Here is a 14,378-nt window from a genome sequence, read left to right as displayed (position 1 = left end):
TCATCCAAATCTTTCTTGTATCATCCTCTCCCTGCCATTCCTGCCAATGTTTTTGCGCTTTTCCCCATCTTTCTTCACAAACAAATCGAACTATTTACTCATGCTCCCTACTGCTGATGCCTGGTAATGCTTTGTTCTGCCATACAGGGTTCCACAGAGAGCTGTAACACCACGACTGAAGACGAGGATCTGAAAGGTAGGTGTTTTGCCTGTAATTTCTAATACAGTTAAGTGCAGGAAGGGGATCCTGGAAATTCGACCATTGATTTGAACTAGCTTCCCAGATTCTGTGTCTGACTCAGTTCATAAATTTGCCATGACGCTGTCATTCCTGTCACAGTAGGACCATGCATTAGGGAACCAGCTGACTTGGCCTCTGTCGTTTATAAACACTGTTTGCCCTGAGCTAATTTGTTTTCGTGTCAGACTTAGAATTCTTTTCTTGCAAATATCATAATCTGTTCATCTCCAGTCCATTTCTAGGCATGAAAAATCCCTACCAGTCCCTTGAGGTTTGGAGTCTGGTTGTGGTTTTGTTCTTCCCTGTAGGTTATAGGGAGTTGAAACCTCTCTGTTACTGCTCAGTCTCCCTTCTCACCCCTTTCTGGGAATCTCTTTAGCGACAGGCACACACTTCCCTCTTTATTTTTTTTCTTTTTTTTTTTTAAGATGAAGATCATTCTCAGCCTGTCATCTCCAAATGGAAATGATTTTTCATGTCCTAGACTGAGGTATCAGTAGAGGGAGAGGCTGAGAAGAGATTTCTCACCTTTCAGTGACCATATCATAAATATTCTGTACTTGGAGCTCCTTCATCTGAAGAGTTTTACAAGTCCTGTCTGTATCTGCTCTTGTTGTTTAAGCAGCTGTCCTTTTCCTGACCTCCCTAAAGAGGACAAGCAGACATTTTCCTGAATGAGCAGGTTTGGGATGGGCAAATGCAGTTTGCATTCTGAGGTAAATGTGTTAGTAGTTCACATTTTGAGGCAGAGGTATTCTTGTTCTCCCTATAGTCAGAGTTTCATATCCAGGGAAAAATCAATGCTGACCCTGTGGTTTAACAGCAATGTCACCTCTGTCAGCTGGACAAGTTCCTGATGCTTTTCCTGTGGCTTGTCACAAGCTGCTGGCTCCTCTTCTGAGGAGTCACAGCCAGCAGAAAGGCATGCCAGTGAGTGAATGAGCTCTGCAGTACAGATTGTTTCAGATAAGACCTCGCCTCATTACAGGACAGTATTCTAGCTCCTAGCTTTTTGCCCAAGAGTAATCCATGCTTTAAGAACCTAGCTTTGAGGGAAGGGAACTGGATGGTTTTGGTAGTGGGGTAATGGAATTGATTTATCTAATCTCCATCTCTGCTCGATATCCATCCAGAACAGATATTTGTCCAGAACCTTGTTTCCTTTGGCAGCTTTTGCTCAGGAGAGGCCCCAGGCTGGGTCATCTAAGTCAGGAATGTGAGTGCTGTGAGGAGAGGAAGGCTAGGACTGGAACAGAGGTTGAGGGAGAAGGAGGGCAGCTGGCCAGGGCTAAATCTATGAAGAATTGTATAGGGCTGCATTGCCGCAGATCAAAACTGAGTTGGGGGGGGGGGGGGGGGGGGGTTTGGCAGAGGTTAGAAAATTTTGCTATGATTTTAATAGGGAGCATTTGAATGGTGGTTGGGAGGGAAGGAGCTTGCACGGTAATCGTTTGTGCTATGATCAACTCTGGTAATTTCAGTGCTTCAGATTTAAGTGTAGCAGTGTTCAGCAGTGTTCCTTTTCCACTCTGGCCTCTCCATGTTAGAAGCTAAACAAGCACTCAAGCAAAACTAAATAGACTAAAAGGTTTGGAGGTGTTGGAGTTCTCAGCGTACTGTGTAGCCATGACTCTGGGAAAAGGGAGGTGCTGGTGCAATTCCTCTGCCAACTTCTTATTTTTGATAGACAACAGGTTACGCAGATCTGTTCTGCTGTGGTGCAGGAGACACTGTCTTGATCCATCAGTGACAGTTGCCTCAGGGATATGTTGTTTCCACTGTGGTGGGGCTAAAGGCAGGGCCCCCCCCCCCCCCCCATGTCATTCTAAATTGCTCAGCAAGTCAATGTTGTAGAGCTGTCTACTTGGCTTTGCCCTGGAGGACACTCCTGCATGTTTTGTGCCCAGCATTGTGGTTTCTTTAATGTTCTCCTATTTCCTTTCTCTTTTTTTATTTACTGAACTTGCGTGTTTTGTTTGTGTTTGTGTTTTAATTCCCTGCCATGCTAGCTCCCCCTCTCTCCACCGGGGACGGCAGCTCAGTGCTTGAAGGACGGAGGCACAGTGAGAGCAAAACACAGACTGAGTCCATGCAGTCCCAGCTTTCTCTCTGTTTCTCAGCCAGTAAGTCCAGGGGTGCAGTGCTTCATGGCATCTTTTCCCTACCCCTCCCTCCACCTTTCCCATTTCTCCTTCCTCAAGACTTTTTCTTTCCTCAGCTTCCTTCCAGAATGTTGATTTTTTCATTTCCAGTACTCCAGAATAAAAAGAAATCATCTCCCTTCCTGCAAAATACCTTCCTTTGCACACTGAAAATTTCCAAACCTTACCTTCCTTCCCTTTTTGAAAAAAAAAAAACCCAGAACCTCATCCTAGGAATTTCATTCCCTTGCTTTCATCTGGGCAAGACATGGAGTTCTCTGCAGAGACACTGCCTTTCAGGGTTTCCTCTGGCAAGTCACTGCATCTCTTAGGATTTTTTGTGGTAAATGGGGTCAGTGGTGCAGATTTGCTTATGGAGGGGATGCACAAGGCTGGATTAAGTCTAGCTTGTCAAGAACTTTTGAGCACCCCAGACATGGATGGTGCTCAGGAAGTACAAAAGGGATGAAAACCAGTTTTTAGTGTCTGCTTCAAGGATGCTTTTGCAAGGAGGCTGTGGCTGCTGGAAGACGCCATAGCATTTCTGAATCCATAGTCAGGTGCTCTGAATGAAAATCCTTCAATAATGTTGTCTCTGAGGGGCATTTCTCTGTTGTGAGCTTTACCTTGTGTGTCTGTCTTGCTAGCTCAGTTAGTACTGTCGTTAGTCTGCCAGTTACAGTACCATCTGTCTGATCTCTTCTGATTTGGCTGCCTCCATAGAGGAGCCTATGGCTGAAAAACTCTGAAAATGGGTATGAAAAGAGCTAGTAGGTTGGAGAAAATTTAGGTGAGATTCCCAGCCTTTCCCCTGCACAGACATACCGTACTAGCTGCCTGACTATTTGAAGCTATAATGGAAGGATCCTTAATGTGAGTTGGGAACATCTGCAGTATTTGATTCTGTTTAGGTCAGTCTCGGAAGGAAGGAACAGGCATGCCCTCTTCTGCTGCCTCCTGTCTTCCTTCCCTGGTTTCCTTCACACAGCACCGGTATCTCACACAATGCAGCAGTTGGAGCCTCTCTGTTACTTATTGCTGAAGTAGCTCTGAGGATGTCAGACTGCTGGTTCATGAGGTGCAATGGGAAAGGCATTTTGCCCAGCCAGAATGGAAGGGAAATGATCTCTTCTGAAGTCCTTTTTGCTGTGAACTGCCCATCACTGCTTTCTTATTTACTCCTTCCTCTTGCTCGTAGCAAGGCCCTGCTTGGTACACTGAGGAATGCCAAATCACTTCTCTGCCAAGAGAGTGCATTCTCCCACCCTACTCCGCTCCCAGTTGCGATTTGCAGTGGTTTGGATGACCTGCTTTCTTTCCCTTTCGCTCACATCTTGTACTTGCCCTTATGCTGCTCTGTCACTACTCCGACCAGTGTTTTAGGTCCCCCTCAAACTACCTCCAGCAGTATTAGTGCAATTCCTACTGTTCTCTGAGGGGCCTTCTGCACCGGTGCCAGGGTGGTCCCCTCTGAGCAGTGCCCGGCACAGCTGATGAGTGGCAGAGGCAGGAGAGCGGGTAGAGGTTGCTGGGATGTGGATGTCTCTGTGTGCCGGCCGGGGTTGGGGCTGTGTGTGTTTGTACTACTTTGTCGGGGTTTATTTTGCTTTCTGTTTTTTGTTTGTTTATTATTTTAATGCTTACATTTGTTTTGCAGCTACACAGTCTTGTGAAGAGAAGCTTCTTGCCTGGGACAGCCCAGGGCAGACATTGGAGTTAGAGCGTGCTCGGTCGGAGCCTTTGCTAACTCCAGTAGTTCCCTTTGTACTTAACCGTGCACCGTGTAAGTTAGCAGCTGGGTAGCAGTAGTGGAGTAGTGCAACCAGTACTAGTTACCGTAGATGTAAAGCTCCCCCCTTCTTCTCTCCACCTCTGCGCCCCTCTCCCCAGGTCCCTCGGAGAAGGGTCGGAGCGCCGCTCCGAGCGAGCCGCCGCCGGCAGTCGGTACCGGCGGGCAGCGGGGCCGCTGGCAGCCGGCCGCCGGCACGGCGGGGGCCGCCGGCTCCGGGGGCCGCTCCCGCCCGCCCGCCGTGGAGGTGCCGGGGAGGGGGTGCCCTCAGCCCGGCCCGCCGGCCCCCCGCCGCCGGGGAGGGGAGCCCGGCCGTGAACCCTGCCCCGGCGTCCGCCCTGAGCTCCGCCGAAAGCGGGTCCCGCCGCGCCCGCGGTGCGCCCGCTTGCGCTCCCCTACGGGCGGCAATGCGCCAGCGGTGCCGGCAGGCTGCTGTAGCGGGGCTGCCTCTGGGGTGGCTAAAAAAAAAAAAAAAAAAAAAGACAGCAGAATAGCCGCGAGTCACACCTTTTGTCTCCGTGCTGGTGCGTGCTGGCCTCCCTTTGTGCCTCTCTGCAGTGTTAGGAGGGCCCGTGAATTCATAAGGGGCGGCAGGCGAATGACTTCCCCAGTGGCATCCTGAGGCTCTCTGTCCTTCGGAAAAAAATGGGGTCACCTCCTGTGTGCTGGTTGTAGCTGGGGACATGTAGTAAAAGCAAGAAGACGAGCACAGTCTGATGGACGGGACTTGTGTTGAAGGACAGGGTCGATGCTGCTGCATAGTGACTCTTGGGAAGGGGCTGCAAATCTCCTGGAGATGAGTCAGCACACGGTGGCTGTGGTGTGCAGACTTCCTCACTCATCCCAAGTGGAGCTTTTCCCAGGGACTCCCATCTTCGAGACGGTGCACACATTGGTGTGTGCTCTGCATGGGAGGGAGGTCCAACAAGTAGCCCTGCTTCATGCAGAAGCGATTCCAGATTACTTGCTTGTAAGGACATTTGTCACAGTAGACATAGCCCACTGTGTCGTTTTGATCCATTCCTTGTATACATCTTTTGATGTGTGGAAATGGGTACAGCCTGAGTGGCAAAACCAGCTCCCTTACTGTTACAAGCCAGTTATCCCCTCTCTGAGATGTTTCTGTGGCTGGCCGGGTAGTATAATTCTCTTCATTGATTTCCAGAGTGAGTGCAGACATCTTTCATGTTCATAGCCAATGAGATTATCATCTTGTTGCTCTTCAGCTGCACTTATCAATGGTGGGATGAGACAACATGTGGATTAAAGTTTACAGGGGAGGGCAGTTCAGACTAGCATCTTTTATCATTTAGAGTGGAATTCACCTTCCCCTACTTGGACATCTAAAGGTGGTAGGTTGGATTTAAACACCGTCCCCCTAATGATAGGCATCTGAGATGCCTCAGGTGAGACGTCCCAAAGTGCCCATTTCTTTCCGGGCTGAAAGGAAGAGCAGTCAGGTGACTGGTTCCATTTCAACCTACAGTTTAGATGCCTAAGGGCAGATAAATTCCACTTCTGGTGATAGGAATTGTAAATTATTTGGTAATATTGAAGATAATGCTAGAGCATCTCCTAAATGCTTGTATAATATGCAGGATAGTCTACCTACAGGGAAAGTGTGGGGAAGGCTGAAGAGATGTGAGGGTGTGCCTGTAGGCTCAGGCATATATATGGTGCACATATAGCTGTAGAACTAGAATTGTGTTATTTAACAGAGCCGACCCAAACTTTTCAAGTGTTAAGAACTCTTGAGATCAGCATGGGTGATGGTACACCTCAGAGGGGATGGAGTCTGGGCAACCAGCTGTGGCAAGCCAAGAGAACAAAGTGCAGAGGTGCTGGCCTGAGAGGGGCCAAATAACAGTAGGCAGCTAGCCCCTGTCTTCATTGATCTTGAAGTCCAGTGTGCTGGGTTGGGTTAATGGCAGTACTGTCAAAGTGCTGAAAGTAATTGTGCCGTAGGGATTGGCAGAAGCTAACTGCCTGAGGAACAGAGTGTGCACCAGTATATAGCTAGGACATGCTCATCCAACCCATCCATCCTACTGCGATTGTCTTTCTAGCTTGTGGAAGTCATCCCTACGTGTCCCAGTTGCTTCTTTGCAGCATTCGTAATAGCTGAGGTATTGGTGACGGTGACAGGCAAGTTGTTGGGAGACTTTTTCAAATTGGCTTGCTCTGTGTGGTGGCCATTTGTATCTGACTACCGTGGTGAAGGGTTTCCACATCTTAAGCTGCCAGACAAGTGCTTCACAGTGGCAGGTTCACTGATGTTCATTGGTCAGACTCCCCAGAAGCACCTCAGGCTGTCATTCAGCAGACACCTCTGGTGCCTTAGAACTTTCTAGAAGAAAAAAAAAATTAATAGGACATCTTTATTTCCTTTCTCCCTGCATTGTGGGATCACCATTCCCCTTTCATACCACTGCCCCCCCTACTCTCATGTGGATGGCTGTCATTACTGCATATTTACAGAATGCAGGCAGCAGCATCCGATGAGATCTAGACTAATGGTGCTCCACAAATTGCTTGTAGGAAGTACCCAGTAGCCCCATATTCCCATTGAAGTCTTATGCACAGTTAAATTGCTCTTTATTCTTCTTCTTTGCAGTGCGTAAGCAAGAGATCATTAAGATAACAGAGCAGCTGATAGAAGCCATCAACAACGGAGACTTTGAGGCTTATACGTAAGTACAGATGTCTTTTGACAGGTTGTTTATCAGTTTGTGTGCAAGTGATGTTCTGGCTCTTGGATATGAGGAGTTGTCATGCAGTCAGGATGGTAAAAAGTTTTATGCTTTTTAGCCTCCATCAGTTAGGAGTAGGGATATGGTAGAGCTCTCCAAATGACCATCAGGTACAAGTCAGGTATCAAACAGCAACAGGAGTGACAAAAGGAAAATGTCCTGGCTTTGTAGGAAAAGTAGCGGGGAAGGCAATGAGATGGGCAGAAAGAGTATAAAAGAAAAGTGAGAAACCTAGAGGCTTGTTTTATGTGAAATGCCAACTAGCACCAACTTCGTGTTGTTGCAGTAGGATTGAGTCCTCCAGGAGCTTACTCCTTGGAGTAGGAGAAATAGTTAGGTGGACACAGGGTGCGAGTCAAATGTTGTACCACTGCTTCATTGTGTAAATAGCCCTTGATCTCAAATGCAGACTGTAATCCTGTGGTGCTTTTCTTTGCAGAAAAATCTGTGATCCTGGCTTGACCTCATTCGAACCTGAAGCACTGGGGAACCTGGTTGAAGGAATGGATTTCCATAAGTTTTACTTCGAGAACTGTGAGTGGGAAGATTTGGTAACACCAGCAGCTTTCTCTCTAATTTTCCTTTATGCCACATTTTGGGGGAAAATTGCCCTTGTTTTTACTGGCTATTGGAACCAGCAAGAACTTGATTGTGCATGGGTTATGATGCATTTGTTAGAGCCAGCACGCTTTCTCCCAAAAGCCTTTTTCAGCAACAATTTCAATTCTAACCCCCAGATCCCTTCACTATAGGCACACAATTTGCCTGGTGCAAATATTTTGTAAGCATGGACTGCAGGAGCTTTAAAAGTTTGAGGCACCTGATTTCCTACTCATATGGAAATGGAAAAAATGAGCATATTTTGATGGAAACAACATGTATGTTTGGGGTAGACATACTGAATGGTCAGACATAAAGATAGTCACGCACAAATCAGTCACACCTTTGCTTTGAGTTTTCCCTGGACGGTTTCAGCTCTCTAACATGTAATGAACCCATTACATGGATACAAGGGTCACCTTGTCAGCCTGGTGCAGGAAAAAGAGTTGGGAGAAATGCTATCATTTATACTAGTGAATTTGCCTCCCTTCCTGGATGTCTCCACAGGGTGAGATAATTGAAATTTAAATACTGAGCTATTCAATTTGTTTTATTTTGGAGGTTAGGTCAAGGTCCTAGTGCTCTAAGGATGCAAAGACTGTCTCTGTCAAAAGCCTGTTCTGGAGTGATTTTTACACTTCTCTGAGGCTTGTTCATATTTCATGCAGACCTAGCTTAAAGATCTACTGATTATTGACTCCTTTGCAACAATATCATGTAATAAAAGATCTTTTCCTATAATTGAAGAAACAGCAGCACTGATGTTGAAAAAGTGGCAAGTATGCTTTGCAGAAGAAGTGGGAGCGAAGGGACCAGGGGATTCTAGGCAATAATAAGCACACATTTCCTAAGGAGAAGAACAGGTGATAGGGGAAAGATTTGCTTGGATTTTGCCTGGAAAATTGCAGGAGCAATTTTTATTGTATCCCAGAATCCAGTGGAAGGTGAGTGCAATATAAAAGAGGTTGGAGAATGTGGGGTGCTGTTCCTCCTTAGTAATAAAATGAAGCTGATGGTTTTGCATGTTCTGCCAGTACTGTCAAAGAACAGCAAGCCAATACACACCACCATCCTGAACCCCCACGTCCATGTCATTGGCGAAGATGCTGCCTGCATCGCATACATCCGCCTGACACAGTACATCGATGGCCAAGGCCGGCCCCGCACCACGCAGTCTGAAGAGACCCGCGTCTGGCACCGCCGAGATGGCAAGTGGCTGAATGTCCACTACCACTGCTCTGGAGCTCCTGCAGCACCTCTCCAGTGAGGATCAAATACGGGTATGGGCTATCAGGGAAGGAGTATATCATACACACAGCTAAGGCTGCTGTATGTGGGAATTCAGTATTCAAGGCTGTTTAGCTGGCTGTGAGAGAACCATTTTTAGTTGTCTATAAGCTTAAATCTTCTGCTGATCAGTTGGTGTTCTTTTCTCTAAGCCCTGTCCTCTGGACTCAGTAGGATTATCTGCCACTCCTGACAAACTGGAGTCATGTGCCAGACGGTTGTTCCTGAGTATAGCTACCCTTGTAGCAGCAGTGCTTCCTCCCAGGTACTCAGGTCTGTGCTCGGACAGAGTGCTAATCCAGAGCAGAGAGAAAGAGTATCTCATGCTGTGCACAGGTTTGCTGTTTCCCAGCTATCAGGGATCTACCTTTACATGCTGGGGTGATTTTGGAGAACTTTTCTGATGAGAATGTCATATTCTAGAGAGGATATTGTAAAATATACACAGAACAATTTCTGTTCCATAAGGGTAAAGATTTAGTCCTATAAATTTTACTACTGATTTTCTGATGAGCAGAAGCTATTTAGTGTACAATGTGGAAAAAAACTCAAGGGGGGGAAAAAAATCTAAATAAATAATAATATCAGAAGATTTAAAATATCCCCCAGTTAGCCTATGACAATTCAGCATTGGAGGAAACTTCAATTATAAAATTGGACATGAAAAAACTTGTTGCTTGCTCCTGAAGGACAGCAGATCCATTTACCTCTGCAGCATTTAGGCATTCTAGTTTATTGCTTACTGGTTTATTTTAACTAGATGTACAGTCTTTCTTCCTCCTCTGGTTTTATGATGAAGTGTATGTCACATTTATTTTAAAGATCTAAGTTTCCTAATCTTAGGACCTTTTTACTAAGGTCTTTCTGTTTAAGCACAAACACAAAAAACATCTACACCTGGGAGAAAAGCTTTTCTAATGTGGCCATTTGAGGATGAACTACTCAAGTAAAGTTACTGTTTGAGTCCTAGTCTTGTGTACTACTTGTACTACTAAGCCAAGAGCAGTTTTTATTCTTCTGTGTTGTGAGGGATTCAACCCTACTGAAGGCAATGGAAAAGGAATGTGAACTATCACAAGCAAACTGCAGAGGTCACAGATGGAATTTGAAAAGCAAAAGCCAGTTGGGGGCACCAGAAGCAGGGAAGCTTTCAAGAGAGATGGATAATTAGCTGAATTTCCAGGCAGTGAGAAGGTTAAAGCCTTTGCAGGGAAACCAAAAAAAACTTACTTGCATCAGTTTTCATCAGAGATGTTGAGGTAAACTTCTGTCCTGGATTTAGTCGAAAAAAGATGCAGAAGAAATTATTAAATTAAAGATTGGTATGGCTCAGTGGCTATGCCTAGGCTATGCCTAGGAGCTCTGAGGAAGCTTAGGAATGGAGAGTCTTAGCTGCTATAGATGAGGTATGTTTCCTTAACTTGGCGGCTGAAATGTTGCACCTCATCCAAAAGTTATGTGTTGAAGCGTTTCTGAAAACTGCAGAGCAGAAGCCATTTCCAAACCACAAAATGTTGGTTAAAACAATATTTGAAAAAGACTATAAACTAAATTGAAGTTGAAATATTTGCATGCATTTCTGGATTCTAAAGGTGGTGTAACCACATGCAATTATAAGTGGGGTCAGTGTGGGCAGCCCCCATCTGAACACACTGAATGATTTGGGAGCAGTGTTGGCCCATGTGCAGTAAAGGGTAAGGATGAGGAAGGAATGAGTTGAATTAAATAGAAATCAGTGGTTTGTTCTCACCTGGAAGGCAGAGTTCAGTTTTGAGAAAGTCATCTTAAAAGGAAACTGCAGCTGTAAAAGAAGTTTGAGGTTAATCAGAGGACTTCCGTGTAAGACGAGAGTAGGAACCAAGAAGGGAGCAGACTAATAAGAGAGTTTGCAGCAGAGATTTGCAAGCTAAGAAAGAAGATTTTGGCTACACTTTCATGGCAGGACAATGCTAAACAAATGTGAAAAAAATCCAAACTTAAAACTGATCAGAGTAAATCCAGTAATTTGACACAAGAAGATTAGCCACGAGGAGCCTTTGCTAAAAGCTGTCACTAGAGTTACAACTTTGCAAAACTGCAGAAAAGCTCATACGTTTGTTTAAATATTAAGAACATTCAGAGACAAAATTACTGAAGACGCAGAAACTGCCTTAGGACCAGAGCCTTTGATCACCCCTTGGGAAACTTCTTCAACTTCTGGGGACATCACTGTTAGATAATGGGCCCAGGTCTGCCCCAATCAAGTAAGCAATTGATTTTAGCAAGTAGTTCATTTTCATTGGCACATGCAGCCACCTGGAAGGGAAAGTGTGTGTGTCTTGTCTTCAGGGCTCTCCTCACGAGCCTCAGTCTGGGTTCTGTTAGGAAGGGTTTCTGCCTGCACCAAGTAATTAGCCTGTAGAAAATGTGTTGTATTAATTGTGTACAGCTAATGTTTGGCTTTATTTCCTTCTATCTCCCATCCTGTTCTCCCCTCTCCTTTCTGGGTGGACACTACCTCTTCCTGACTGCAGCAACATGTGGAGATACTCAGCTGGAGGGCAATATCTCCTTAGCAAGCAGCTCTGGAGTGCCTGAGTGACAGCAACGGTCATGTCTGTTTTGACGTTAAAAAAAATAAATACAAATTACAAACAGGCAGCAGCCAAATGCATGAAACCCTGCATGCATCTGATGCTCCGGGCGCTGCCTTTCTGTTGTTTTCCATGGATCCATCGTGTCTGTTTCTGCTGTACGAAGGTGTTTTTAAATCTAAAAAAAAAAAAGACATGTTGTTTGTATAAAATAATAAAAAACAGGAATAATGCTAAATAAATGACAGATTATCCAACATGCCCCCTCCCCCAGGGCTAAGAAAATGGCAGCAGCTGGAACATCTTTCAGAAATGAAGTGAGGGGGAAAGCAAAAGTGAAGGAGAGAGAAAGAGAGAGGGAGAGCAAAAAAGGAAGCGGCTTGAGCAGCGGATGGTTGAACTGTGCTCCGCAAAGCCCTGGTGGAAGTTAACATTACATTCAGGCTGTGCTGTGACTTCAGTCGGTGAGAAGTGGCAAGGAGATCCCAGAGGAGCCAGTGTGAAGACTGGGGTTCAAGAGAGAAGGAGGTGCTTCTCTTCCTGTTGCCTGGCAGACTGACTTCAGCCTGTTTCTTCTTCGATTTCTGCACAGCAAGAACGCTATGGAAAGCTGGTTGCTTGGCTGCTGGATCCTAAAACAGACTTTTTTTTCTTTTTTTCTTTTTTTTTTTAAGAAAAAAAAACCACAACAAAATGGGATGTTGATTTAAAATTAAAGGTGGAAGTAGGGATTAAAAAAATGGGTTTAAGTGAATATAACTTAAATAGAAGCTTGCTCTACTGATACTGGTTTTAGAAACAGCCACTACCTGGCCAAACATGGAGGTTTGAAGCCAGCTTATTTAATTTAACAAAACAAAAAAAAACATTGCATTAAGAGCAGAGATTTTAGAGGAAGAGGGTACGTGTATGTGATTTTCTTTTTTTTTTTTCCTTTCTAGTAGCATAGTTGGGATCCACAGTGCTGCAGAACACGTGTTCCTTAGGAGGCAGACAAAAAACTTAGTGTTATGTTCATGAAAACTTGCACATACACTCCTATATGAGGCATAAATAGCGTGTGTTTTTTATACTGAAATATATGCACCCATAGAATTAAAGGGGTTACCTGGCCTCCTGTTTGATCTGTTTGGTCTCCAAGTAAAACAGCAGTGGGAGCCAGCAGCCCCAGCCAGGTGCTTCTCCCCACCACTAACCCATCTGATGTTTGTAAGTGTCATGTTTCCTAGTGTTTATTTGGGTAATTTTTCTATTTTTTACAGTGATGTTGTAACACAGAAAACTATCAGATCAGAACCTCAAAAACCGTAGCCGAAGGACTCCAGGCCACCTCCCTGTGTTGCCTCTGGGTGTTAGAGGATACCTCATGAAGCAGAGGGGAAAGGGAATTAGCACATGTGATCTGATGTTTGTCCTTTGGGCCAATTCATTTTCCTTTGTTTTCTTTACTGCAAAGGAGTCCATTTCCTTTACTCATTGGGTGGGGAATGTGGAAGTGTGTTGTTGACCTTACCAAGGAGGGAGCTGAGCCCCAAGAAGAAAATGGCCTTTCTGGCAGACCTGATAGGATTTGTCTTGACCAAGGGAAGGAATCGCCTGCAGAAGTCGCGATGGGCTTTTATCTGAATTTCTGTCTACCCCTAATCATCTTTCGGATCTTTCAGTGGATTGCACTGACAGTATACTAAGTGTGAGGCAACCTTTTTACGGACTACAGAAGAGAAGAAAGCCAATTTGGAATTTTTATCCTTATTTAACAGAATGCAGAAAATAAACACTGTTGTACAAAGTGGAGCTGTTGCTTTGCAACAGATAGCTCTCTGCTCCCTTTGTTAGAGAGGTGCTATGCCACACCAGGATTAGATCAGCTAACCCCTGATGAAGGAAAAGACCATCCACACTTCCTAGGTTTGTCTGCGCAAATACTCTTTTCTTCCTCCCTCCACCACCCCAGGGAGGAATGTGGGGATTGAACCCATGGGGCGCAAACACTAGATTTTATTATTTTGAAACATTTTTAAGACAGCACTAAGCCAGTGAGTGAAGTGGAAAAGTGAAACCCCTTGATATTTTATTCAGATTTTTTTTAAAGCCACGAAGAGAGCGCAAATGGGAGATTACAATTATGCCATTTAAAAAAGATAAATACAAAATATTATGCATGCCTTCTTTAGGTCTGATCTTCCTTGTCTCTTTACCTGATGATTATTAATAATTAAAAAGAAAACCCTCTGTATTAAGTATCTGCATCTTTCAGAGAAAATTTTAAAAGAACAGAACTGTTGAGGTTTTTGGTTTTGCACAGTCTTGGAGACAAACTCTCTTGGGGTTTTTGTTTGTTTGTTTGTTTTGTTTCCTTTTAAGTTAATGAGAACCTTAGCTTGGTATGGCCATTATCAAACACAGCTGTACACCTTTAGCATTCTTAATGTTCTCTTATGGGGCTAATATAAGCATCTATATAATATATATTATAAATATCACATTTTAAACAGGAAATGGAAGGCATTTGATGCAGAATTTTTGCATGATATAGAAATAATTAAAGTTAGCTAGTGTTTGTTTGTTTGGTCTGAATGTTGGTAGAACCTTCATAGCTTTGTTACAATGAAACCTTGAACTGAAGATATTTAATAAAATAACATTTAAACAGTGCAAAGTTTTGAGTGTCATGTTTTTCTCTTAAACCATGGCATAACGTGGAATTGGCACTTCTTGGATAAGAATCAATCCACAAAGTTTTTGTGTCAGTAAGATTAGCATTCTGTTTGTGCTCCCAGGGGTAGGCTTAGTTCCACCGAGGCCTTCCCTGCTTCGGCACTTTCCGTTCGCTCCCCGCCTGGTACCGCTCCCGCTGCGCGCGGGGCCGGCAGCCTGGGCGGCGCTCGCCTCCCGCCCGGAGCCCTCCGGCGGGGCCGGGGGCGGCTGCGGGTGCCACGGCCGTGCCGGGGGGCTTTTCTGCGCCTCCGGCTACTGCTGGCCGTGCGGCGGCTGGGC

At 45.1% G+C, this 14,378-nt stretch overlaps 1 protein-coding gene across 5 annotated transcripts in view; it reads left to right on the top strand.

Moving 5' to 3' along the window:
- The window catches only part of CAMK2G (calcium/calmodulin dependent protein kinase II gamma), a 121,592-nt gene extending 107,552 nt beyond the window's left edge, over positions 1 to 14,040 (top strand). For 2 of the 5 annotated variants that reach the window (XM_086467198.1, XM_086467197.1), the window contains 6 exons: positions 148 to 196; positions 2,251 to 2,364; positions 6,786 to 6,861; positions 7,361 to 7,455; positions 8,556 to 8,801; positions 11,322 to 14,040. In XM_086467198.1, coding sequence (XP_086323324.1) covers positions 148 to 196; positions 2,251 to 2,364; positions 6,786 to 6,861; positions 7,361 to 7,455; positions 8,556 to 8,788 — 567 coding nt within the window. In that variant the 3' untranslated portion in view covers positions 8,789 to 8,801; positions 11,322 to 14,040. Of the gene's footprint in view, positions 1 to 147; positions 197 to 2,250; positions 2,365 to 4,039; positions 4,166 to 6,785; positions 6,862 to 7,360; positions 7,456 to 8,555; positions 8,802 to 11,321 lie in introns of all 5 variants that reach the window. The other 3 variants (XM_086467200.1, XM_086467199.1, XM_086467196.1) reach the window with 2 other exon arrangements.
- Positions 14,041 to 14,378: the final 338 nt, after the last annotated feature.

This window comes from Leptosomus discolor, chromosome 6, assembly GCF_034619465.1.
Source record: "Leptosomus discolor isolate bLepDis1 chromosome 6, bLepDis1.hap2, whole genome shotgun sequence".
NCBI classification, from domain to species: domain Eukaryota; kingdom Metazoa; phylum Chordata; class Aves; order Leptosomiformes; family Leptosomidae; genus Leptosomus; species Leptosomus discolor.
This window is presented reverse-complemented; position numbering and strand designations above follow the sequence as displayed.